The following is a 26,973-nucleotide window of genomic DNA, read 5'->3' as shown; positions in this document are numbered from 1 at the left end:
TGATTCGCTCCAATATGAGAGCAATTCAAACTAAATCTAATTCCGAGAATAAGTAACCTAATACGACAAATTGATCCATATGTTTGTATGTTTTTCTGAATATACAGAATAAAGGGCAAACTAAGCAAAACTATGTTTGTTTTGTTTTCATATGAATTCTCGATTTAACTATTAAACAAAAACCTCAAGCAGAACTAAGGCTAGTAAGCAACTAAACGGTGACATAATAAAGGATTGGAGTAAAATCCACAAAAGCTGAGAATTTTAAAAAACCTAAACCCCTGGAATTTAACAACAAAGAAAAACACAACTGCTGAGAGGCATAATTTGTGCATTTTTTATTTAATGTAAGCACATGTAAGCATTCTTTTTAAAAGTGTAAAACAGTTTAACTAAAAAACAAAAACCTCAAGCAGTTACAAGCAGTTGAACAAATGATGAGGTGAACATTTATGTAAAATTTAGCATTTATGAGCAACAAGTCAAAGATAAATTTGGGATGCATGCTACATGTGGTTGAATAAGTACCAAATATGGTAAGAATAAACTGCAAAATATGATAATGACTGAAAGCAAAAGATTAAAAACAAACAAGGAATATACTTTAAATATGGTGATGACTGAAAGTAAAAGCTTGTCCAAGCTTAAAAGCAAATAAGAACAAAGGGAAGGTTGAAGTTATACTTGACAGAGAATAGTGTGTCTTTGATGTTGGCAAGGAATAAGAGTGTATCCTTTAGGTCAACTGAAAAAGAATGGGTGTATATATAGGGGAAGAGGTAAATGTGTGGTTGAAAGCTTAAGCCCAGTAGGTTATTAACCGGGTCAAGCAAAAAAGGGATATGAACAGTGACTGAACAGTGTAAGAAAGCAGCTGGACCAAGTAGTTGTCATACACTTTCCTTATTGGCAAACTGTAGTCCTATATGGTAGTACAAGTATAAATATTTAAAATTCATGGTGGCTGTCAAAGACAAGATGTATTTGGAATCTTCAGTAAGGTGTACAGCAGCAAGAGCAGAAATAGATAAAGGAATCTGACAGTTTTTTTTGACAGTTATGGGGACCCGATTTTCTTAGTTGTGCATCATAGAATTTCAGTAAATTGGAGGGAAAAAAGGGGTAAGTACAAGGAAGTAGTACTATATAATTGTTTATCATTAATTTTAAAAATATCTTAACCTTGGAATAATAAATAAATACTTCAACAAGATACATAAGTTGATAAGCATGAAATACACTACCCTCCACACCCCATTTTTTTTCAAACAAGACTTAAATTAAAGGAAAATTAGTAAAGCATAATCTTATTTAGAGGAAGGTTTAATGGTCGTTACCAGGCATCGAGCCTTTTTAAAAGTGGTGAACCCAAATAGGCCATGTAATATGATCTGTAACACCAACAGTATTGAACCTAAACCCAATTAATCCAGCATCCGTAACTCCTTCCTTTATAGCTTCTGCCACGCTTATAGATGCATAGAGAACAGCTTGTGAAGCACCTTGAGACTTAGGTTCAGTAATGCGAGAGCTTGTGAAGCACATATAGAATGTTCTCGACCACATATCTGTTACTATGATGATGCCTGGAAAGAAAGGACCACCAAATGTTAGTATTCAATGAAAATCATGTCTGAAAAGAGAAGGACAATCAAATGCTAGCACTCAATGAATCTCCTAACCATAACCAAGGAAATACGGGCAATCAGGAAACAAATTTCAAATTGGAAACATGGGTAACGCCAAACTCTTAGTAATCTCACAAAAAGCATGTGAAAAAATAAGAATAATTATAGACTTAAAATCTATGCAGTTTACATTTGGAGCTCAGAATACAAACCTGATCATACACAAGACTCGCCTTGTCAAAATGTCTGCATGCTTCCTACAATGACAAAAAAAAAAGCAAAATCAGGAAGAAAAAAAACAGACAAATAAAAAATAAGGAAAAGCGGAACTTAAGTACTGCCTAAAGGCCCTAAACAAATACCCAATTTATTTTAGCCTGCTAAGGAGTACCACAATGATCATAGTGGATAATCTCAGATGGGTTTTTTTTTTTGAGTTTCTCTTGAACCATACATTTACTCCTAAAACTAATTCTCATGCTAGACAGTAGGCACATTGCTAGACAATAGGCACAACCACCAGGGAAAAGGCAGAAACTTGTAACACGATATCAGCAAAAATAAAGGAACGTTGTAAAACATAGAAAGAATCAAGGCATGAGTAAGACTTACATATGTATACAGGAGACTAAATAATACCAGCCAACCTTAGCACGTCGTACGAAATGACATTTTCAACTTCCGTACCAGGTAGCTGCTGTGGAGAGTTCTTTGAAATTACTGTAACCTGGCTGGCTTGTCTTGCACGTGACAAGGTGACATATAACTGCCCGTGGGAAAAACATGGCCGAGGAAGGTAAACGGCAACCTGACTAAGGGTCTGACCCTGGGACTTGTTGATTGTCATTGCAAAACTGAGCTTGATAGGAAATTGTTTCCTCTGAAAGAGAATTGGATATTTTGAGGATGCAGCCTGAAGGAAATAATGCCCTTGGTCCAAGTATGCATTCTATGTTAAGTCTAATAAATGCGGTTCAGTATTAATTAACAAGTTAATAATTCAGTGAGATCAAGTGAGCTGAATGCCTAGCTAGAGGCCGCTTCAGTTCAAGTGGAATTAATGATATTAATCCACAGCTTACTCTTGACTGAACCCGTAGGGTCACACAAATAGTACGTAAACGGATCAAGTATCTAATGGCATTAGATACTCTATCTATGAATATTCGGAACCGACGGATCTTGGTTTCAGTGGGAGCTAAGATCGTCACAGGCAAGAAATGAATACTCCGGAAACGATGATATTGCCAAAAACGGAAATATGGATCGTATCGGAAATATAAATATTATCCAAGTCGTAGATGTTGCCGGAAACATGGTACGTATCGGAAAATATTATCGGAAATGGAAATATTGCCAGAATCGGAAATATTGCCGGAAACGGAAATATTGTCAGAATCGGAAATATTACCGGAATCGGAAAAAAATTCCGGAAACGGAAATATTAAATATTTGTTCGAAACGGAAATTAATTCCGGAATCGGAAATATTAAATATTGTTCGTATCGGAAATGAATTCCGGAATCGGAAAATTTAATCGGAAGCGCATCGTACGAATAAGCATCGGACGAGGCCTGCCGGACGAGGCCCAGCACGAAGCCAGGCCATCGCCCAGCAAGCCAAGCGCGCCGCACAAACAGCAAGGCCAGGCCCAGCAGGCTGCGCGCAGCGCGCAGCGCGCACAGCGCGCACAGCACGCGCAGCGCGCAGCGCGCGCGGGCGCTGAGTGGGCTGCTGCTCGCGCGCACGCATGAGGCCCATCGTGGCTGTCGTGCGTGTGTGTGCAAGTGTTTGTGTTCGTGCACGTTTCCTAAAACATGCAGAGTTCGGTTAATGATTAAATTCCTAATTCTATTTGATAAAATTAATTAAATTAGAGTTCTTGTAGGATTCTAGGTTTGATTAATTTGTATCTGAATAGGATTTCGATTCCCTTTCCATACCGCTATAAATATGAGGCTGGGGCTCACAATTTATAACATAAGTTTCAAAGTATTCAAAAGTGAGTTTTTGAGAGAAAATTAAAACACACATCTTGCTCATAAAGTGCCGAAAATAATAGTACCTTAAGGGCGATTCTAGTTGGTCAATCTTAAGGCGGATCCGGACGTGCTGTGGACTATCTACGGAGGGACGACACTTGGAGTCCTAAAGACTTGTTCTTGTTCGGTTCGGGCGCAGCTAGGGAAGGCACGCAACAAAGAGTATGCATCTAATCTATGCTAAATGATTATGTGTAAATAATATGTTTTCCTGGGTTTATGGTTTTTCCGCATGATTTATGAATTGTCATATGTATCATAACCTAACAGTGGTATCACGAGCCCCTTATTATTTTCATAATCTAAATTGCATGAACATGGTTAAATGTTACAAATTTGCAAGAATTAAAAGGGGTGATTAATTTTCGTAATTGTTAATTAATTGCAAATTGCGTTTATTTAATTATACGTACGCAGTTTTTTCGGCAGTTTCTTCGTTACTCATCCGTATTGAGTGATTTTTGTGTCAATTCCGCATGTAAAAGGCATTCTAAAAATTTTGACAAAAATAGTAATTTTCTGCCGAACCCAGAATTCTCAAATTCGAAGCCTAACTATGACTTTTCGAAGGTTTTAGTTTTTCGAATGCAAAATTTCGTAAATTTAAGATGTTAAATTAAAATTTGCGATTCTTGTTGATAAATCTTGAATTTTTGATTGACCTACTGCATATGTTTAACAAGTTTGAATGCCTAGTCTTGTTAATTATGCAATCTAATTTGTAATTATGATTAATTTGTTGAAAATTAGAATAATTTAGAATTAATTTGATTTTCATAATTAATTTTAATTTAATTAGAAACCTATGATTAAAAACCACCATAAAAATTGTAAATTTACGATAAATTTTAAATTTTTATGACTTAGACTTGAATCCATAACAATCGGAAATCAATTGGATAATAAATTTTCGATTTTTCGCCCTAAAATTATGAAATTAATATTATTTATTAATTTGTCATTAATTTTAAATATAAATTTTAAATTTTTATGCGATTCGTTCATATAACTTGCACGCACGAGGCAATGGACGCTTCGTGTTACCCTTAAGGGGTGTTGTATAATGCGGGCATGCGACGACGAGCAAGGGAGCTCGTCGCCCGTGCGGCACGAATGCAATGAGCAAGGGCGTAGTGCACGAGCACAAGGCAGCAGCCCTGCCTTGTGTCGTGTGCCACGACCAATGGACGAATGGGCATGGGCGTAGGGCGAGCCAAGGCAGTCGCGTGTGGGCAGCAAGCGAGCTGCGCCACAACGCGCGCTGCCTCGCACAAGAGCGCGCAGCCTCGCGCGCAGCGAGCGCAAGCTCGCGTGCCACGAGCGCTGCGCCTAGCATTGCTCGCGCGCACAGCGAGCGATGTCGCCCGCCCAGCGAGCGATGGCTCGCGCGCCCAGCGAGCGATGTCGCGCGCCCAGCGAGCGATGTCGCGCGCGCACTGCGAGCGATAGCCCGCGTGCGATGAGCGCTGGCGCGCGCAGCGAGCACCAATGCGTGCGGAGGCTTGCGATAGGGATGCAGCAGCAATGCGACGAGCGCATGGGCTGCGTGCACATGGCCAGCAATGGCTGTGTGCGTGCGGCCCATGGGCGTGCAACGCGTAGGGTGTTTGCGTTACGATTAGATCGTTTTGAATGTTTAATTTGAAAATTTCAGTTCACGTAATTTTAATTAATTTTAAAATTAATAATTTGAATTATTTTCTTGGATTTTAATTTTGAATATTATAATTATAATAAATGTTATTTATTCTAATTATTTTACTAAAATTAAAATCATGAATTAATTTAAATACGACTGAAATTAAATTAAATTTTTGGATTCAATTATAAATTGATATGAGCTTTAAATTTTAATTAAATTTGTATGTTTCCGGTTAGACTAGAAATACATTTTTATGTTTAAAATTGGTAAAGCATATGAATTTATTGGTTTAAGTGGGAGCGCTTTTTAGTCATAAACTCTTGATTAGGTCTACAAATCCTTAAGGTTAAAACAACTTGATTAGAATTAATAAGGACTGAATAATTGGTAGATTATTGGTGCCCTTGATTAATTGCTGCAAATGTTTACGTGATGCATAATGTGTTTTACTAACCAGCTATGTGGGCCATTCATGATAATAAATGGGTGAATGGTATATATTGTATATGTACTGTTTTGCAGGTTATGAAGTGACTAGTATGGCCCAAATAGGATAGAAAATATGGTCTGCGTACCATTAATTTGAATGTAATTGGTCTAAAGTACCAAAGTTATTTTTCAATTCAAATATGGTCTGCGCACCATCGAATAGTTGTAATTAGTTATAGCTTATCCTATTTGAAGAAAATGGTGCCTCCCACGGAGATTTTCAAGACGGACTTTGAAGTCAAAGCTTCAAGATGAAGTCGGGCCATACTAGATCACAAATATCTTATGCATGTTTTAAGTTATTTATTGTTTTAAATATGTCTTAAAATGCATGAGATCAAAAGCTTGATTATGTTGCATGATTAAGGATTTTAGTTCACTTAAAATCTAACCAACATAGTAAGAGCCTTAAGTTCCAAACTTAAAAATTGAGTTAAAAGGTGCCATGCCAAAATATACACTTGCTTGGATATCCTTTACATCAATCTAGTAATAGTTTTCGCTCAGCGAGGTGTTACTTATTGGTCCTAAAGGGGCAAGGTACACAAATAATTGTGAGTACATGTTAGTTTTGGTGAAACTCAACGATATAAGTAAGGAGTCCTTTTATGTCGTGGCAAATTCGATAGGTTTACCTAATAAGTTCTTAGACGTACCTATCAACCAAGAATAGTTTCTAGACTATTAGCAAAAGGCTTTTGCTTACCTAAGATGTTCTAGGATTAAGTCGACAAACTGTGCTTAGTTCTTCAATGATTTTAGGATCTTGGAATCATTTTATTCACACCTGCCGGAACACATAATTTGAATAAAATGCTTAATAAACACTGAATTATGCATGTATGCTAGAATTTAAGTTTATTAAGAGAAACTGTGAATGGTTATTTATTTGTTTATTCTTTTCAATTGTAGTTTTTAATATGGCAAACAACAATTCATTCAACATTCGATCAATTCTCGAAAAGGAGAAGTTGAACGGGAAAAACTTCCTTGACTGGCAAAGGAACTTGCAAATAGTTCTTATGCAGGAAGAAAAGGAGTATGTCCTAGATGAGGCGATGCCCGAAGCTGCAGGCGACGGGGTCACTCAGGCAGCCCTCAATCGTTGGATTGATGCCAACAAGGATGTGAAATGTCTAATGCTCGCCACCATGAGTGCGGATCTGCAGAAAACGTTCATCAACTCAGATGCTTTCACAATCATCAGTGAGTTGAAGAACATGTTCCAAGATCTGGCTCGAGTCGAAAGATTCGAGACTCATAGGCAAATTCTTGAGACCAAGCTTAAGAAAGGCGAGCCCGTAAGTCCACATGTTCTCAAAATGATTGGACTCATTGAGAATATGAGTCGGCTGGATCAGCAATTTTCTCAGGAAATGGCTATAGACACCATCCTCCATTCTCTTCATAGCGGGTATGATCAGTTCAAACTGAACTACAGTATGAATAGTCTGGACAAAACGCTCACTGAGCTTCACGGTATGCTGAAGACCGCTGAAAAGACGCTCAAAAGTGATAAGCAGGATGTGCTTATGGTGCGTGGGGGCAAGTTCAAGAAATCTGGAAAGAAGAGGAATGCTAAGAAAGGTGGCAACAAAGCCAGCCCAACTAAGCAAACTGGCGCCAAATCTGCAAAGAGAAAGGTCAGTCAACCCACTTCTGAATCCGAATGCTTCTACTGCAAGAAGAAGGGGCATTGGAAGAGAGATTGCTTGAAGCTAAAGGAAGATCAGAAGAACGGAACAGTCGTTCCATCTTCAGGTATTTTCGTTATAGACTGTATACTTGCTAATTCAACTTCTTGGGTATTAGATACAGGTTGTGGCTCACACTTATGTTCCAATCCACAGGGACTAAGAAGAAGTAGAAAGTTAAGCAAGGGTGAAGTCGACCTACGAGTGGGAAATGGAGCACGGATTGCTGCATTAGCTGTAGGAACTTACTATTTGTCGTTGCCCTCCGGGCTAGTTTTGGAACTGGAAGAATGTTTCCATGTTCCAAGTCTTACTAAAAACATCATTTCAGTTTCTTGCTTTGATGCTAAGGGATTTTCCTTTATAATAAAAGACAATAGTTGTTCGTTTTATTTTAAAGAGATGTTTTATGGATCTGCTAGATTAGTCAATGGACTTTATTTATTAGATCACGACAAACAAGTATATAACATAAATACCAAAAAGGCCAAAAAGGATGATTCAGATCTCACCTATCTGTGGCATTGTCGATTAGGCCATATAAACTTGAAACGCTTAGAAAGACTTCAAAGATCGAGAAGGAATTCTAGAACCATTTGACTTAGAGAATTATGGTAAATGCGAATCATGTTTACTTGGCAAAATGACGAAGCAACCTTTCTCTAAAGTTGGAGAAAGAGCAAATGAACTATTGGGTTTAATCCATACAGATGTATGTGGACCAATGAGTACAAATGCTAGAGGTGGTTTCAGCTACTTTATCACTTTCACTGATGACTTCAGTAGGTATGGTTATGTCTACCTAATGAAGCATAAGTCTGAATCCTTTGACAAATTCAAGGAATTTCAGAGTGAAGTAGAGAATCAATTAGGCAAGAAGATTAAGGCACTGCGGTCTGATAGAGGCGGTGAATATCTGAGCTATGAATTTGATGACCATCTGAAAGAATGTGGAATTCTATCAGAATTGACTCCTCCTGGAACACCACAATGGAACGGTGTGTCAGAACGGAGGAACAGAACCTTGCTAGACATGGTCAGGTCAATGATGGGTCAGGCCGAACTTCCATTAGAATTTTGGGGACATGCACTAAATACAGCTGCACTCACTATAAATAGAGCTCCGTCTAAAGCTGTCGAAAAGACTCCATACGAATTATGGTTTGGAAAGCCTCCAAATGTGTCTTTTCTTAAGATTTGGGGATGTGAAGTATACGTCAAACGATTAATTTCAGACAAACTTCATCCAAAATCTGACAAATGTATCCTTGTGGGCTATCCAAAGGAAACAAAGGGGTATTACTTCTACAATACATCTGAGAACAAAGTGTTTGTTGCTTGAGATGGTGTCTTTTTGGAGAAGGATCACATTTCCAAAATGACAAGTGGGAGAAAAGTAGACCTCGAAGAAATTCGAGTTGAACAACAAACTCTAGAGAATGCTCAAGATGACATTCAAGATGAAACTCAGAGATCTTTAGAAGAATCTGGTGAGAATCATGGTCAATCTAGAAATGTTACCCCGCGTAGATCGCAAAGATATAGATCTCAACCGGAAAGGTACTTGGGTATTTTGACGAACGAGAGCTATGACGTTCTATTACTTGAAAGTGATGAACCTGCGACTTACAAGCAAGCTATGACGAGCCCTAGCTCCAAGCAATGGCAAGAAGCCATGCAATCTGAATTAGACTCCATGTCTGAAAACCAAGTATGGGATTTGGTCGATTTGCCAGATGGCTACCAAGCCATTGGAAGCAAATGGGTTTTCAAACTGAAAAAGGACAAGGATGGGAAACTTGAAGTTTTCAAAGCTAGATTGGTTGCAAAAGGTTACAGGCAAGTCCACGGTGTGGATTACGATGAAACCTTTTCACCAGTTGCAATGCTAAAGTCTATTCGAATAATGTTAGCAATCGCTGCATATTACGATTACGAAATATGGCAGATGGATGTCAAAACTGCTTTCTTAAACGGCGTTTTAACAGAAACTGTGTTTATGACACAGCCTGAAGGTTTTGAGGATCCAAAGAATGCTAAAAAGGTATGCAAGCTAAAGAAGTCAATCTACGGATTGAAGCAGGCATCCAGGAGCTGGAATATACGTTTTGATGAAGCAGTCAGTGACTTTGGTTTCATCAAGAACGCGGACGAATCTTGTGTATACAAGAAGGTCAGTGGGAGCAAAATTGCTTTCCTAGTATTATATGTCGACGACATATTGCTTATCGGAAATGACATTCCTATGTTGAACTCTGTCAAGATTTGGCTCGGGAAATGTTTTTCGATGAAGGATCTAGGAGAAGCACAGTACATATTGGGCATCAAGATTTACAGAGATAGATCTAAAAAGATGATTGGACTTAGTCAAAGCACTTATATCAATAAGGTGCTTGATAGGTTCAAGATGGCGGACTCCAAGCGAGGCTACCTACCCATGTCTCATGGAATGACTCTAAGCAAGACTCAGTGCCCAAAAACACTTGATGAGCATAGACGAATGAATGGGATTCCATATGCATCATTGATTGGTTCAATATGTACACGCCCGGATGTTGCGTACGCACTCAGTGCTACGAGCAGATACCAGTCAGACCCAGGAGAGGCGCATTGGACTGCTGCCAAGAACATTCTGAAGTACCTGAAAAGGCACAAAGATGACTTCCTGGTCTATGGTGGAGATTATGAATTAATTGTTAAAGGCTATACGGACGCAAGTTTCCAAACCGACAAAGATGATTTCAGATCACAGTCTGGGTTTGTCTTCTGCCTCAACGGAGGAGCAGTAAGCTGGAAAAGTGCTAAGCAAAGCACCATTGCGGATTCTACAACTGAAGCGGAGTACATTGCTGCACATGAAGCAGCAAAGGAAGCTATATGGCTAAGGAAGTTCATAGGAGAACTTGGTGTAGTCCCCTCCATTAAAGGACCAATAGCCCTGTATTGTGATAATAACGGAGCTATTGCACAGGCAAAAGAGCCTAGACACCACCAGAGAGTCAAGCATGTACTTCGTAGATTTCACCTTCTACGAGAGTTCGTTGAAAGAAAAGAAGTCGAGATAAGCAAAATTGGAACTGATGACAACATATCAGATCCATTAACTAAACCTCTGCCGCAGGCGAAGCACAACTCGCACACTGCAGCTATGGGAATCAAGCATATTGGAGAATGGCTTTGATGTCTCTGTTTAATGTTTTAAAGTTTTAGAGTTTAAATCTTTGTAAAACATTATTGGTTAATCATTCACAATAAATGAAAAGAATTCATTTTTCCATTTAATTTGTGGTTTATTAAATGATGAGTCCCTTCAATTTGACGATATATTCAAGATAGACTGTCAGGACCAGTCCTGTGACTAAGAAATGTCTATCAAGTGAACTTGAATGTCAAAGGTTGAAAATGGTCCCTAATCGGAGTTTTCTATAAAATTGGACGCATAGAAAACATTAGGCGATTAGAATGCAAGATGACTAGTAGTTCTGTTTCTTGAACTATGTGGACATGGCAATGTCATAATCATTTGCATAGATACTTACTTTGGGAAGACTAGTATCGGACGAGACCTATGAAACTTTACTGTAAGAGATGAAAGTCTGTCATAAGTAAATTTCATTAAATTATTAGACACTAAATCCTCAATACCTGAGTGATTTGAAGATTACTTGTTTGAGAACTGGTTGCTTTGACGTTGACCAACCGTCGCACCGTAAAAGGAGGCTATAAAGGCAACGCTCAGGTAATCACCTATCAAACGAAGTCTAATCTCAAGATCGCAAGATTGGGATTGTCCTCCCATAAATCGGGATGAGATGCTTAAAAGTTGTACAAGGCCACTCGGAGAGCTAGAAACTGTGAAATGCATGGCCGTGCTCGGATGAATCATAGGCTATGATTATCTGTTTATTTGATCAGTTGAACTCTGAAACCGAGGAACACCTCTGGACATAATAAGGATGACAACTCTTACCTTATGTTCAAGAGCAAGCATCGAGCGACAAAGGAATTAGGAAATGCACACTTGTCCCTAAGGACAAGTGGGAGACTGAAGGAAATAATGCCCTTGGTCCAAGTATGCATTCTATGTTAAGTCTAATAAATGCGGTTCAGTATTAATTAACAAGTTAATAATTCGGTGAGATCAAGTGAGCTGAATGCCTAGCTAGAGGCCGCTTCAGTTCAAGTGGAATTAATGATATTAATCCACAGCTTACTCTTGACTGAACCCGTAGGGTCACACAAATAGTACGTAAACGGATCAAGTATCTAATGGCATTAGATACTCTATCTATGAATATTCGGAACCGACGGATCTTGGTTTCAGTGGGAGCTAAGATCGTCACAGGCAAGAAATGAATACTCCGGAAACGATGATATTGCCAAAAACGGAAATATGGATCGTATCGGAAATATAAATATTATCCAAGTCGTAGATGTTGCCGGAAACGGAAACATGGTACGTATCGGAAAATATTATCGGAAATGGAAATATTGCCAGAATCGGAAATATTGCCGGAAACGGAAATATTGTCAGAATCGGAAATATTACCGGAATCGGAAAATAATTCCGGAAACGGAAATATTAAATATTTGTTCGAAACGGAAATTAATTCCGGAATCGGAAATATTAAATATTGTATCGGAAATGAATTCCGGAATCGGAAAATTTAATCGGAAGCGCATCGTACGAATAAGCATCGGACGAGGCCTGCCGGACGAGGCCCAGCACGAAGCCAGGCCATCGCCCAGCAAGCCAAGCGCGCCGCACAAACAGCAAGGCCAGGCCCAGCAGGCTGCGCGCAGCGCGCAGCGCGCACAGCGCGCACAGCGCGCACAGCGCGCACAGCGCGCGCAGCGCGCGCGGGCGCTGAGTGGGCTGCTGCTCGCGCGCACGCATGAGGCCCATCGTGGCTGTCGTGCGTGTGTGTGCAAGTGTTTGTGTTCGTGCACGTTTCCTAAAACATGCAGAGTTCGGTTAATGATTAAATTCCTAATTCTATTTGATAAAATTAATTAAATTAGAGTTCTTGTAGGATTCTAGGTTAGATTAATTTGTATCTGAATAGGATTTCGATTCCCTTTCCATACCGCTATAAATATGAGGCTAGGGCTCACAATTTATAACATAAGTTTCAAAGTATTCAAAAGTGAGTTTTTGAGAGAAAATTAAAACACACATCTTGCTCATAAAGTGCCGAAAATAATAGTACCTTAAGGGCGATTCTAGTTGGTCAATCTTAAGGCGGATCCGGACGTGCTGTGGACTATCTACGGAGGGACGACACTTGGAGTCCTAAAGACTTGTTCTTGTTCGGTTCGGGCGCAGCTAGGGAAGGCACGCAACAAAGAGTATGCATCTAATCTATGCTAAATGATTATGTGTAAATAATATGTTTTCCTGGGTTTATGGTTTTTCCGCATGATTTATGAATTGTCATATGTATCATAACCTAACACAGCCGGCCGTAGTTTAACGCGTGGTATGAAAACATGCTTTCCTTTCTGATGGCCAGTTATAATCACACATTGAATCAGGTTGGGGAAGAAACCTTTGCATATTAATCGCGTGCCATTGCAAAGACCAGAAGATGGGAGTACATTTCGGAGCAAAATGACTGGACTCCCCATCTTTAAGATGAGTTCATGGGGGCTCATTCCACCGGGGCACAGTGTATTTATAAACTCTGTAGGATAGACATTACAATTGTCATCAAGCATTGTGTCAAAGCTTCTGTACACAACAGACTCGCCCGGGAACTTCTGAATCAGATCCGTGTTGATGGAATCAACATCATCATTCATTGGGGTCAGAATTGCCCGTGTTGTAAATATGTCAGAGCTGAAGTTGTTGAGGTCTAACTCAGGAAATGTAAGCGCCGTGAGGTCTGTGATGGGATCCTTCCCACTTTCCAGAGGTTTCACAACCTCACTCGGCAAGTGGACAAGGCTATTGTCGATGGTTTGTAGTTCTCCATTACCCAAAGCTAGCAAAAACGGAGAGAAGTCCGGGTCTTCTCTAGCACGTATGTTTTCTGTGAGGCGAAATTTTGTGAGTTTAGGCCAGAGGGAAGAACTGACTAAACTGACCGCGACTGCTTCGCGTTGTGTCCTACGGGGAAGGACGGGCAGAACCTGGCGAAAATCACCCCCGAAAACAATGAGCTTACCACCAAAAAGCAGATTCTCATCACATAAGTCTCGGAGAAGCATATCCAAGGATTCAACATTCTCCTTCCGTGCCATCGAAGCCTCGTCCCATATGATCAAAGTTGTTGCCTGTATCAATGCAGCCAAACTTCCTTGCTTTGGGACATCACAGGCGAGGGAAGCTTCAGTATCAATTGGGATTTTGAATCTAGAATGTGCTGTTCTTCCTGAGGGTATGTTGGCTGCAGCAATACGCGATGTAGCGGTAGGAAGTACAATCTCACCCATGAGACGAACCTCTGCGTACAAGGCATTGTACAAGAATGTTTTGCCTGTCCCACCAGGCCCATCAATAAAGAATGCTCCAGGCCTTTTCTGCTTCACATGGTCAATGATGCAGTTGAAAGCTTCTTGTTGGGCTGGGTTTAACCTGTCACGACACGCGACGCAATGGTCAGGTATTGGTGCATCGAGCGCGTCAGTTATGTCCCTTGTTCGAGCGACCTCGGCATCTTGAGCCTCATTCAAGTAGGCTAGGCCAAAAGTTTTCAGTGATTTTCCCATTTCTTCCAAACATTGCTCGACTGATCTGGCCGTGAGCTGCTTTACCTTGCTCTCTGAATCTGGGAACTGGTGATTAAAATCTTCAGACATAGCAGCATAGTATTTCAGCCACAATGCATTTGGGTCACTTGGTTGGCAGAAAATGAGGACTGTTGCAAACAGTCGGCGTAGAGCGGACGGCATTTGCACCTCGCATGCTTCTGCTAAGCATAGGTCAACCGCCTCATCCTCTTCAAGCAACCTGCGTTTTAGGGCTGCTTCTTGAAAAGTTGCACATCTGTATCCATCAACTGTCAAGAGATCTTCAAAGGACTTAGGGCTAGGCACATGAACAAGCAGTAAGCGTAAAAAATAACGCTCTCCTTCAGAAGGAGCAACAAATGCTAGCCTGCCAATAACCACAGTTTTATTTTTCCTTGCAAACCACTGCTTTGAACCAGAGTCCCATCGGTACTTTTCTGTAAACCTACCATACAAGTATCCCGTGCCATTCGGTGTAGCAGCATTTTCTTTGAAAAACTCGGTTAGAGAAGTACGGTGTCGTCTGTCCGATGCAAGGACCGAATCAAGTCTTTCATGAGGTCTGATCTGAACCGTCTGCATGTTAGGTAAAAGAGCAATACTGGGGTGTAAGGAGATTACTTTCTTTGCGTGCAGCTCGACGCGTCTTCCGTGCTACCTGGGGTGCTCCTAGACCAGGTTCACTAGAGGCGCGCAGACTCCCCGACCTCACTGTACATTACAAATGAAGAATCTGAAAACTTATCCGGACATTTAAGCAGCTCGCTTTCATGCGATGCAGCAATAGATGGGAAGGGAGGACGATCACATTACCTGTGTGTGCTAGAGACAGGTATGGCCTGTGTAGTCGGCACGATACTACTTGTATACAACCCATTGGTAGTCCTTAAGCACCTGCTATTACTACTTGCCCCTGAAGGTGGTGAGTAATATGGAAAAGCATTTGCTGAGAGCAGCGATGCCTGAGAAATCACTGCAGTAGCTATGATCAAACACGACAGATGTCAGGCATGGGAGGATAAAGAGTGAAGGCTATGAAGGGAAGGCACGATATACAGGTCCCTTACTTCCTAAGGTTGGCAGGGGAAAGTGTATGTCCTGTTGATATGATGGCTCAAGTGGGGACTGAATAGGCACGCTGGTGATTTCAAGATTGCGTTAGTTTGTTCCATCCTATGAAAATGATAAAGGTCGTCTTAGACAGGTAACCTACCTGGGCAAGGTAAGGTGGGCCGCACTTCCAAGAGTCCGTTGCCGTTTGCTTCGGCGTGTGACAGGAGATGGTGAGCGTAGAAGCTTGTCTTGTGGTCATAATAAGTGATTATCGTGTTAACAACAGTACAACAAACAAATACGGAGTATGTAATACTGAACCTGAGGACAGCAACATACCCATGGACAATGCAGTTTCCGTGCCTATTCTGAAAACCGAACAGGACGTGGAAAGCCGACCGGCAGGCTAGACCTGCAGAACATGCATGGGTTAAAGGGATCTGGCTATTGAATATTACCATATACAAGCATTAAACAACAACAAACTGATCAATGAGAGGCTTCATGTATTTTCACAGAAACAGTCGGAGAGGGGGAGGAGGGTCAAGTAAGTCTAAGGGGTACATGCTTATTTGGTCATAGCTAACTTCTTTGTTCACAATAAATAACCATGACTTAGTTACTAACTCTTTTTTGGTTACATGCGTATTTTCAAGTTTCAAGTCCGCACCATATTGATCTTGTTATGCTAACCTGTGCAAAGTGATAATTCACAATAATAAGTGGCAATCCGTCCCAGGGAAATTAAACAAAACATGTTTTCCAACTCATCACATATATTCGTCCTATAAGCATAAAACATTAAAACCATAGACATATCCGTTCCACAAAAAATAACAGAATAGACATAAACATATCCACTCCATAAGCATAAAAGCATTCAAACCATCCTCATACAGCCTAAACGGGGAGAAGACAAGGAATGGAGTGCAAGGGAACAAAGAAAACAGAACCGAGCTGAGCAAGGAAGCCACAGCTGCAAACAAAACGCCTCACATACTTCCATATAAGCATGCAATTCACTTGAGGCAGCGTGGGAGGAATAAGATTGCAAGCTAAGGCAAAGAAGAAGAAAAAAAAGACAGCAATACCAACACAACCGCGTTTCTAAAAAAGTATACTTTTATTAATCACTAAAAAGACAAGGATACATTGTAGGGAACAAGATGACCTTAGCGCATATAGCCTAATGCCATGATGCACATGATACACTACGAAACACCATCACCCAATAGAATTGGTGATACTCTAATAGGCAACAGACCCCCAAATGCCTAAACAGCGGCTACAGATTAAGGACCAAAATAACCTATTACAAAAGGGAGGGTCTGTGTGCCCACAAACTGTGAAGCCTATACTAAGCAGTGATCATTCTAGAGGGCGAGCGGATTTCTGACGCTTGAACACAAGCTCAAGTTCAGATGGAACTGAGAAAAAAACCGGGACATCAGATTTAGATGCCACAACAGATGCCTTCCTAGAAGCGAGCTTCATGTTGCGCTTTTTTAGGGGCAACGGAGGTGAATCAAGGGAAGGGATCTGAAACAGCGAGCCCCGAGGAGTTAAGCAGTCCTCTTCTACAAGAAGCGGAGAGGGGGCGATTTCTTCCTTGATCCCAAGCACCCGTTCCTTCACAGTTAAGTAGCTTTCCTTTTGAAGATCACATAACAGAGCATCAAATTTCAGATTGGAGGGGCCATAATTTGCATCAACAATCTCTAAGTTGCACACACCAACCAAGTAGTGCACTGCCTTCTTTGCAAGAGATTGTTTAGCAGCAACAAGAGTTGGACAACGGTCACTGAAGATGCATTCGAAACCAACGTTGCTTCTTGGAGGCACTACTGTAAACCATGAAGTGAACTGGTCAGGGGCATGTTCGACAGTCTCAACAGTAGTGCTAAGAACTCCAGTGTGCCTAACAACAAGTCGTAGTATTGAGACAAAATCTACAGTAACATGCTTAAGATCCTCAGAAGCACCCTCACTGTCATCATCCTCAGGCAGAGCGACCTTTTCTATCCCCTTCTCCACACGCTCTAAGGCAGCCTTCTTAAGGTAATATAACCCAGCACATTTCTCATACATCACCCTCCTCTCATATGTTATATCTGTGACACGTACTTTGTAATTCCTCATAAGATCACGCACAGCTTTCTGTGCTGCCTTCTCACATGAGTCCTCTAGTTTCCCAGCTTCCCCACCAACATAAATATAACTAATAGGGCCACACCCCGTCTTCACAACCACACATGCATTATTCTTATCAGCATTTACAAACTGGAAGACCGGTTCAGGCATCTTGAGGCAGTCAGTAATCTGCCTCAACAAAGGGTAGAAGCAAATCACAACTTGCGTAGGTGCTGCAGACATGACCTGGTGAAGAAACTGATTCAAGGTTAACCTCATAAACTCGAAGGGAAGACATGAAGGTATACAGAGTGCCTAAGAAGGTGATAATCTGAGAACGATGCTGCTGAAACCCTAACCGACACCCACGAGAAAGCATTTATAAACAATGTTGCCTAGATTTTGTTGAACCGAAACCCTAACAGTACCAAACATTGATAAGCGCAAACCAAAAGGCAGAAAGGCCATGGTAAATAGGTAAACGATATATCAGTTACCAATTAGTGAACAACTTGCATAGAGTTCAATAAGAAATAACTCTTAAGAAAGCCCGTCCAACAACTGAAACTGATCTAACTCCCAAAGGCGCAGATGGTAGATTATTAGAACATAATTAAAACATAATTTGAAGAGAGGGTTGTCTCCCAAGTCCCATAGACATAAGGAGGGCAGAGATAAAACTCATGCTCTCAGGCTATACTGAAAGGTTGTAAAGTAGGCCATGAAATCAATAGATGATTTAACCTCCTAGGATGCAACTACTATGAGAAACACACATAAATGCACAGTGCATTCCCGACATCCTAAACACATTAGTTGAAGCGAGGGAGGATAGTGACTCATAGGTCAAGGTTCCCTAAAACCGAGTGGAACTTCAGCAGCAACAAGGGCATGACGAACAAGGTAAACCTTCCGTAACAGCAGTGTAAATAGGCACAAGGCAAACCTTTTGTGACAGGCAACGCTACATACAGAAAATGGCAACCACACCAAAACACAGCACGCAAGAAAGGCAGCAAAAAAATGCAAAGAGGCACTAATGGAAGTAGCATTCACTCAACATTGAATAATGCGATGACACCTCATCATGCAATGGCCTCGTAAACAAACATAACACAAGGCCAGGGACCTCGGACGAGCACAACAATCAAATTATCCAAAGACAGTCAAACACAAACTGCAGAGACCTAATGTTTGACACCTAAAAGAGCAAGCATACTATGTAGAAAACATAAATAAAACAACAGCTAGGCAACGCTACATAAGGTAGATGGCAGGGAAACAAAGCTACACATAATACAAAACGAAAATAAGCTACAGGATTTCTAAGCAAACACCAAGGACATATTAATAGGAGAGCGATGATTACCTTGGGAATAACGAAGAAGACCAAACAGAACAGCGGAGGCGATCACAAAGGGAGGGCACTGGCAAGAAAAAGAAACATTAATCAGGCAAGGCATCAAAGGTGACTGACAATTAAGATGCTAAGTAAAGAGCCAAAGACCACATAACGAAGGGCAAGATGAGCCATGGGTAACACCATCCCTATACAAGGATATGTTAACCATACAACCCTACCACATAATCAAAGGCCACAAATCAAAGACTGGAACTCAACCAATCAATACATACACAGGCATGGAAATAATTCAGAAAACCAAAACCTACAAAGAATAACCAGCATGAAAGTCATTTTAGCAAGCTATAAAAACAAGCATGGTGGCCTGGTAATTGATTTCTGCTGGGCAGACAACGAGAATTGATTCTGTGGGTGGGCAGGTAATTGAAGGCACAAACAAACAAAACGGTTAGAATCAAAAGTCATTTTAGAAAAGTCATTTGAGCACGAATACAAGACAGTTTATCAAATTACAAAGACAAGCATTGTGCGCAGACAATAGCTTTTTTGTGAGCACATGAACTCAACGAACCTGAAATCCACATAAACAGACCCCGTGTTATAAAAAAAAAGTATGGTTTAATACGGAACGTTTCTTTTCATTCATGACCCGACCACACTGAACCTAGTAAGTCCAGTTTTAAGGCAAAAGTGTTACGGTATAAAACAACTGTTTGTTCTAGGCAAACCAGTAGATCCAAATTTTAAAAAGAAGACGAAGTAACGAAGACAGTAGAATTTCCGAGTGATTGTGGTGGACACGATTTTAAAACGAAAAGGTGAAAACAACACAGAAAGCTCCATCATATGGACTGAACGCTTTTTAAATGGAGCATATTAAGCCATCTGTTAAGATTATAAAAAACCAGGGTTTTATAAGGGAATATTTCTTTTCATTCGAACCATAATTTGTACTGATGAACCCGACTATTGAGTATAGTAAGTTAAGTTTAAAGGAATAAGAACTACGATATTAAAGAACTTTGTGTTCTTAAAAAACATTAGATCCAATTAATTAAAAGAAGAGATCCAATTAATTTCAAGGGAGCATACTAAGTTACTAACCCATATGTACAATACATATGCACAAAGACACTCAATGAAAATAAACTAACAGATCAACAAAATAATTCAAGCAGATCACAAAGCAGTCAATGAAGGTGAGAGGCATCAAAGGTTCCAATAATACAAGGACTACTCATTGTCAAGATTGGTAAGTGAGTATGATTAGGGAAACCAAACTATGGGAGTTCTGTACAGGGATTCAGCAGAGCGTACAACAAAGTCAGTAGAATAGATCATGTCCATGGAAATCAGATTATTAGGTATGTTATCATCAGGTTGAAGGAATTACACTTTCATATAGAGCAACAGAGAGTGAGTAAGGCAAAACCCAAAAGAACAGCACACTACCTTTAATTTCTTGCTTGCTTTCTATAATGGACAAAGGGAAAAGCAGAAGAAGTAAAAACCTAATGAAGCAAGAGTGAAAAACCCCACTATATATACACCAAAGGAAAGTAAAGGTCACAAGCAAGTGTAGGACAAAATAGGGTATTTGAAAAAGGAAAAAGAAACAAAAGAAGGACAAAGCACACTGGGGTTGAGGCCTGAAAAAGAACACGCACAAAAAATAGTCAAACAAAAAAAGATGCCTTTCTTTTAAAATAAAAAAAGAAAATGGTAAATACAGCAAGAAAAGGGGCCTGCAATTTGTATTTTCCAAGAGGAATGAGGGCTACTTTGCCTAAAAACCACAAATATCACAGAGGAAAGCAGGATAACATCGAAAAAGTAAAAAAAGAAAAACAGGAAGAAAAAAAAGGCAGGACTGCAACATAAAGACATAGGTGTACCCTAATTACGTTTACAGGAATATCATTACCACCTGATTAAGGCTAACCACAATTAATCAAAGACCTTATGTTTTGTAAGGTTCTTGCCAAAATCGAAGAACACAATCAACCATATGAAAGAACACAAACCTAACACAATCGCAAACAACAACAAATCAAAAGCACAATTAACTCATAAATCTAAACCAAAACAAAACTCACAAATGAAAACAAAGGAAATCTAGCTTCAAACGAAATATAAAATATAAACTCATAAATCAAAACATAATTATTTGGGTGAATCCTAAACACAATCGCAAACAGCAAAAAATCAAAAGAACAATTAACTCATAAATCAAAACCATATCAAAACTCACAAATGAAAAAAAAGGAAATCCAGATCGAAAACATAGCCAAGGAATCGAACTAAAACTCAGAAATAAAAACAAAATTACCCAGATTCAAAGCTTCGAATCGAAGAATCAGCTCACCGCAGTAGATGGAGACGACTGAGTCGAAAAAACACCATTGAATCAGACTCCCTATAATACCTGTGATGCTTCTAACGCAAAAACAAAGTTCTGCAACTGGGCTTTGCGTAAGAGGCATCAAAGGTATTATTGGAACACCTTATAACGCCATTAGAATTAGAAAAGATAAAAGGAGGAAGCGCCGAAAAGAGGAGGAAAAGGGGCGAGGGTGAAGAAAAGAGGAAGAGGAACGCCATTGAAGAGAAGAGAAGAGAAGAGAAGAGGAGAGGCGAGGATGAAGAAAAGAGGCGAGGGTGAAGAATCCAAAGAAAGAGGAGCAGGGTGAGGAACGAAACAAACCAGATCTGCCAGAATCAAAGACTCCGCGTGGCAACATTGAGCAAGTAAGGGCAAAACAGAGATCTAACTATTGTTAAGAATAAGGACAAAAAAAAAACATGAAGGAAATGAAGGGCATATGTGTAAAAACACTATTGGGTGAATAGTATTTGAAGTGTAAAGCTTTATAGGTGTTATGATATATATATATATATATATATATATATATATATATATATATACATATATATATATATATATATATATATATATATATTTGTTCTACTACGAGGAGTTCCCACCGCCTTCGGCGAGTGGACTAATCTCCCGCGGGAGTTTGCATGGGTACCTCGATGGGCAGCATCCCTCCCAGTTGAGATTTTTTCCATTTTCAAGGCTCGAACCCGAGACCTTGGTTAAGGAGCAAGAGACCCTTAACCACTCATGCCAACCTCAATTGGTTAATACTTCTTTGTATATGAGTCTGGCACGCGGTGTTATTAACTGATGTAGTAGGTTATATTGGTTAAGGGCCGGTAAGAGTTGAGACTCCCAAAATTGAAGTTATTTAGGATATCTAAAATTGAAATCTTATAAAGCTGGCCGGCAATAGTTGATACTAGTGTCGTGAATTTTCCTATTATATAGTGTCATATTCGGTTAAATATCTCTTGTTGTGAGAGTTTGGAGACTTTACTTTTCTGTTTCTACAAAACATGATTTATCGATGAGGATTTATGTAGTTAAACAACAAGTGTCATTTTTTCATCTCCAAAGACTAAAATCAAACGAATTTGAGCAAGTTTAACATAAAGTATACCAAATCGAAGGCCCTAGGCCATTCGTATATAATAAACAACAATAATATGAAAGATGATATATGAAATTGCCAGTGCTCAACGGCCTAACCCGACCATCAAAGGTCTGAGTATAACTAATTATCGATCTATTCCTCTTAATTGACGAGGTAGTTGTTAATGGTGGTCGTCAAAATGTTACGTCTTTGCTATTAGTGTCCTAGGGTGTTTTTTTTGTGTGTTGTTGTATTAGTGGCTAATTAGTGTTGGATCAACCTTATCCTTGATGTTAACTCAATCTTAACAAATTAAGGAAAAGTTTATCACTTTTAAACCACTATTGATATTAAAAGAGTAGTTGCATTCAAGGTTGTTGGGATCGGGATCTTACCTTGGATCGATGAGATTTGTAGGATTGGAACAGTAGAATCGAATCGTAGGATAGTAAGATTTTATTAAATCGTAGATATAATATTTATATTGCTATAATGCAATGTAAAATCATGCATTGCAAATATTCTTAACACTTAAATACAATTTTTGCTCAATAAGGTGATACTTAAATAGTTTGTAGCGTAATTGATAAGATGTGTATAAGCTAAGTTGTTGAAACTAACGTTTTAGTTATGATTAACTTCAAATCTTAATTTAAAAAATTATACAAATTTATTTGATTTTTTCATTATTAGTACAGTAATATACTATGTACTTTTTAATGGCATTTGAATATGATTTATTTAGTACATAAAATGTAAATATAATTTCAATATTTGAAATATCAATATATGTTGAATCAAATCGATGATCGTGTTAAGGTCCTACTTCTCCAATAATTTATTAAGGTGGGATCGTAAAATTCTATACACATTAAGATCCGGATCGGTAAAGTATTTTTGGATGGTAAAATTGTAGAATCGTAAGATCCGAATCGAGAGTTTAACGACCATAGTTGGATTAATTGAATTTTATTTTATATATGGTTATTTCTTGGTTTCCTAAGAAGTGGTTTGATTGGGTTTGCTTAGGAAATTGGTTGATTGATTGGTTTGAAAAGAATCATGTTTGGGTTCTCAAGCTACAATTCAGTTTTCATTGGTTTGGTTTGGTTTGTTGGGAAGATTGTGTTTGTTGTGCCTGTTGTTGGTCTAGTGTCGCGTGGGTTGGCTCAATGTCAGTCAATTTCGTCCTGGTGATGACTTCAGTCATCGCTATTAAAAATATCATCTTGAAGGAGACTCCCCAACTTCAATGCTTGGGGCAAGCAAAGCTCTCCAGTTGCCTGTTTTCTCTTGTTGTGGGATTGCAGGATGTCCTACACTCTGATACAGGCGTGTCCATCGAGGAGTCACTAAGGAATGTGGCTCCCTTGGCAGTGTCTCAAGACTCTCAGGATGTGCATTTCGATCCCTGGGAGTGGTTAGTAGTTGTCCAATGTCTGATCAACATGGTATGGCATTCTAGTGCGATCTCTCATATTCCTCCATCAAAGTTTAGTTATGTTGCCTTCGCGTGGTTTAGGCCTCTTCACCGGCGTGATTGTCCCTTCTTTGCTCTGTTTCAAGTGCCCCGGGTATTCATCCTCTGAATCTTTTGGCAGAAGTTTTGGTAAGTAGTTTATTTTGCAGGGTTCGAGTTAGTGTTTTGGAGCTGCAAATCAATAAGGTTTTGGTCTTGAATTCCGGTTGCGGTTTGGTTTCTAATGTTTGTAATGTCTTCCATCGTGTAATTTGTATGTTAGTTACTTTCTATTTTCCTAGATATAGGTTATAATACGTTTCTTCGTTTAATGTACTCTTTGTTAAAAAAAAAAAAACTTAGATGGGTTAGAAATCAACCAAGTTCCCAACCATCTTAATGTCCTTACTATTTTCCACGAAATTTGGGCCTAATTATGGCAAATTAAAGTTCAGTAATACCTAACAAGCTCTTTTCACATTCATAATCACAGTTCACAAATTCAATAATTTGCACTTCCTCCGGGTATTTTTATTTTATTTTATTATTAGACTATTTGCAATTTTACACTCTCTTTTATCAATTTGTGATACACATAAAAAATTATATAATAATCAAGTGTGTCTTGGCTTAGTGGAAAGGATTTCACCTTCCAACCAAAAGATTGGGGGTTCAATCCCCACTAGGGGCACTTTGAGTGGAGGGTGTTCCCCTTACCACTCTCCCCACTCTCAAAGTGTCTATCATGCTAACCCGGACGGGTTGACCCCGTGCGGGGTTCCGACCCGATAGGGCTATTCATCTTACCTTGCCAAAAAAAAAAATATAATCACGTGAGACCTTGTTAGATTCATCTCGATATATATTTTTAAATATTAAATTTTTATAATTTTAACTAATGTATAATTAGATATATTAATGACAAAAAATTTGCATTTGAAACTTAAAACATCAGATGGTGCAATTAAAAAATAAAAATAGAAAAGAGGAAATAATTATTCAAAAATAAACATAAACACATAATGCACGAGCTGAAAATTACTCCGTAGTATCTTATAAAAATAAAAGCAAATAAAAAGTTGAGATTATAATTAACATAAGGCAGTCTGGTTGGAGAATGAATTGGCAGTTTAAGCACTAAACACCAGGTGTGTGATTAAATTTAGAATAATATTCAATCAACCCATGTAGATGTAGCTTCCAATTCCAAATACATGAAAGTGACCATCCATGAAAAAATAGCCCTTCATCATCTTATCCCAAAGCCAAACAAACCGTCAACTCATCATCTTTATGGGTGAATCATCATTCAGAATTCAGAATTCGATCTGAGTATGATGTCCAAGTATCTGAGCCTGCATTATCATCCTCAGCTTCAAGTTGAACCTTCGCACACTCCAAAACCCACATATTCCTGCATCATCCCATCCACCTTTCCTACCAAATTAAGCATCACTCAAAACTACTCCTCAACTCCCTACTTGTACAGAAGATGTTCAATGATAAAACCAGTTCAATATTCTCATATAGATCCTACACTTATGAATGATGATCTCTCTGAATTAGATGTAAATGAGGCTGATCCTACACTTATGAATGATGATCTCTCTGAATTAGATGTAAATGAGGCTGATCCTACACTTATCAATGATGATCTCAAGCCAACAACTCAAAGTCAACGGACATTTTCAGGGTGGGAGATGGCAAGCCTTTGGATTGGGTTGGTTGTTGGTGTACCATCTTATTACCTTGCTGGAAGCCTTGCTGATCTTGGAATGGCATGGTGGCAAGGTATAGCCACCGTCATGGCAGCCAACCTTATTTTATTAGTCCCACTTATCCTTACCGGCGAACCAGGGGCACGTTACGGTATCTCATTCCCTGTATTAGCAAGATCATCCTTTGGAATTAGAGGTGCTCATGTCCCTACTCTTCTAAGAGCATTAGTTGGTTGTGGTTGGTATGGAATTGAAACTTGGATAGGAGGAGAAGCTATTTTCCTACTTTTACCCAATTCAATCAAGCAATCTTCCTTGGCTAACATTTTACCTTGGTTAGGCACTTCTCCACTTGAATTCTCCTGTTTCTTTCTATTTTGGTTGGCTCAATTATCAATTGTTTGGAAAGGAATGGAAGGAATTCGAGTGCTTGAAAAATTTGCAGCTCCAATCTTGATTGCTCTAACATCTTGCCTTCTAATCTGGTCATATGTCAATGCCGGTGGATTTGGGCATATGTTTTCTCTAACTTCCCATCTTTCCGGTTCACAATTCTGGTCCCTTTTTTTCCCTTCTCTTACTGCAAATATTAGCTTCTGGGCAACTCTGGCACTCAACATCCCTGATTTTACAAGGTATGCAAAGACCCAAAAAGATCAGATCATTGGTCAAGCTGGCTTACCCATTTTCATGGGTGCATTCACGTTTGTTGGGCTAGCCGTGACCTCTTCTACCAGAGTCATCTTTGGCCGAGTCATCTCAAACCCTATTCAGCTTCTTGGAGAGATAGGGGGTATTACCACAATGACCCTGGCAATTGTTGGAATCAGCCTTGCTACAATCACTACCAATATTGCTGCTAATGTTGTTGCCCCTGCAAATGCACTTGTTAATCTCAGCCCATCTAAATTCACATTTTGGAAGGGAGCTCTTTTAACAGCATTTCTAGGCATTGCCTTTCAACCATGGAGGTTACTACAATCAAGTGAGAGTTTTGTGTATACCTGGCTTGTAGGTTATTCTGCACTCATGGGACCAATTGGGGGAATTATATTGGCAGATTACTATCTTATTCAGAATATGAAGCTTAACATTAATGATTTATACACATACAGAAACACTGGATCCTATTATTATACAGGGGGTTATAATTTGTCCGCAATGGCAGCTTTGATTGCCGGAATTGTGCCAGTGCTGCCCGGTTTGTTACACAAACTCGGAATTCTGACTTCAGTCCCCGAATTATTCATCACAATTTACAACAATGCTTGGTTTTTCAGTTTCTTTTCTGCAGGGATACTTTACTGGGTAATTAAATCATTATCATCAGGTAAAGATGGTGAACAAACTAAACCACTTTTGGCATCACCAAATTGATATGTGATGGTCACAAGTCTACTGTGAAAATAGATACCATACAGCATTGTAAGTCTGATACCCTATACTATATTCATCCTACAGTGCAGCGTAATTTATTTTTATGTAAATGAATTCAGTCACGTTAATCCAGAGAACAGCTTTCTTACAGAAATTGTTCAACTTTTATT

General features: G+C 39.4%; 2 protein-coding genes across 2 annotated transcripts; one reads left to right on the top strand and one right to left on the bottom strand.

Annotated features, from left to right (window-relative positions):
• Window positions 1–1,865: 1,865 nt before the first annotated feature.
• On the bottom strand, window positions 1,866–15,104 carry LOC130461442 (uncharacterized). The gene is made up of 5 exons (XM_056829549.1): window positions 15,041–15,104; window positions 14,886–14,938; window positions 13,094–14,803; window positions 2,268–2,508; window positions 1,866–1,885 (listed from the first exon to the last, which is right to left on the bottom strand). Exons 1-5 carry the CDS (start codon window positions 15,102–15,104, stop codon window positions 1,866–1,868), a joined length of 2,088 nt encoding a protein of 695 aa, XP_056685527.1.
• Window positions 15,105–24,829: 9,725 nt separating this feature from the next.
• LOC110774836 (purine-uracil permease NCS1) lies at window positions 24,830–26,971 on the top strand. The gene has a single exon (XM_021979423.2). It carries the CDS (start codon window positions 25,043–25,045, stop codon window positions 26,801–26,803), a length of 1,761 nt encoding a protein of 586 aa, XP_021835115.2. The 5' UTR covers window positions 24,830–25,042; the 3' UTR covers window positions 26,804–26,971.
• The last annotated feature ends 2 nt before the right edge of the window (window positions 26,972–26,973 follow it).

Source organism: Spinacia oleracea, chromosome 5 (genome assembly GCF_020520425.1).
Source record: "Spinacia oleracea cultivar Varoflay chromosome 5, BTI_SOV_V1, whole genome shotgun sequence".
Classification (NCBI taxonomy): Eukaryota; Viridiplantae; Streptophyta; class Magnoliopsida; order Caryophyllales; family Amaranthaceae; genus Spinacia; species Spinacia oleracea.
This window is presented reverse-complemented; position numbering and strand designations above follow the sequence as displayed.

What these genes read in the sequence shown, in the direction of transcription:
- LOC130461442 (XM_056829549.1), bottom strand. Translation starts at nt 15,104, where the DNA reads ATGGGTTGTATACAAGTAGTATCGTGCCGACTACACAGGCCATACCTG. An exon ending in CTGGTCTAGGAGCACCCCAG is followed by an intron (nt 14,804 to 14,885) that starts GTAGCACGGAAG and finishes CCTAACATGCAG; the next exon opens with ACGGTTCAGATCAGACCTCA. An exon ending in CGACGTGCTAAGGTTGGCTG is followed by an intron (nt 1,886 to 2,267) that starts GTATTATTTAGT and finishes TTGTCATTGTAG; the next exon opens with GAAGCATGCAGACATTTTGA.
- LOC110774836 (XM_021979423.2), top strand. Translation starts at nt 25,043, where the DNA reads ATGATGTCCAAGTATCTGAGCCTGCATTATCATCCTCAGCTTCAAGTT.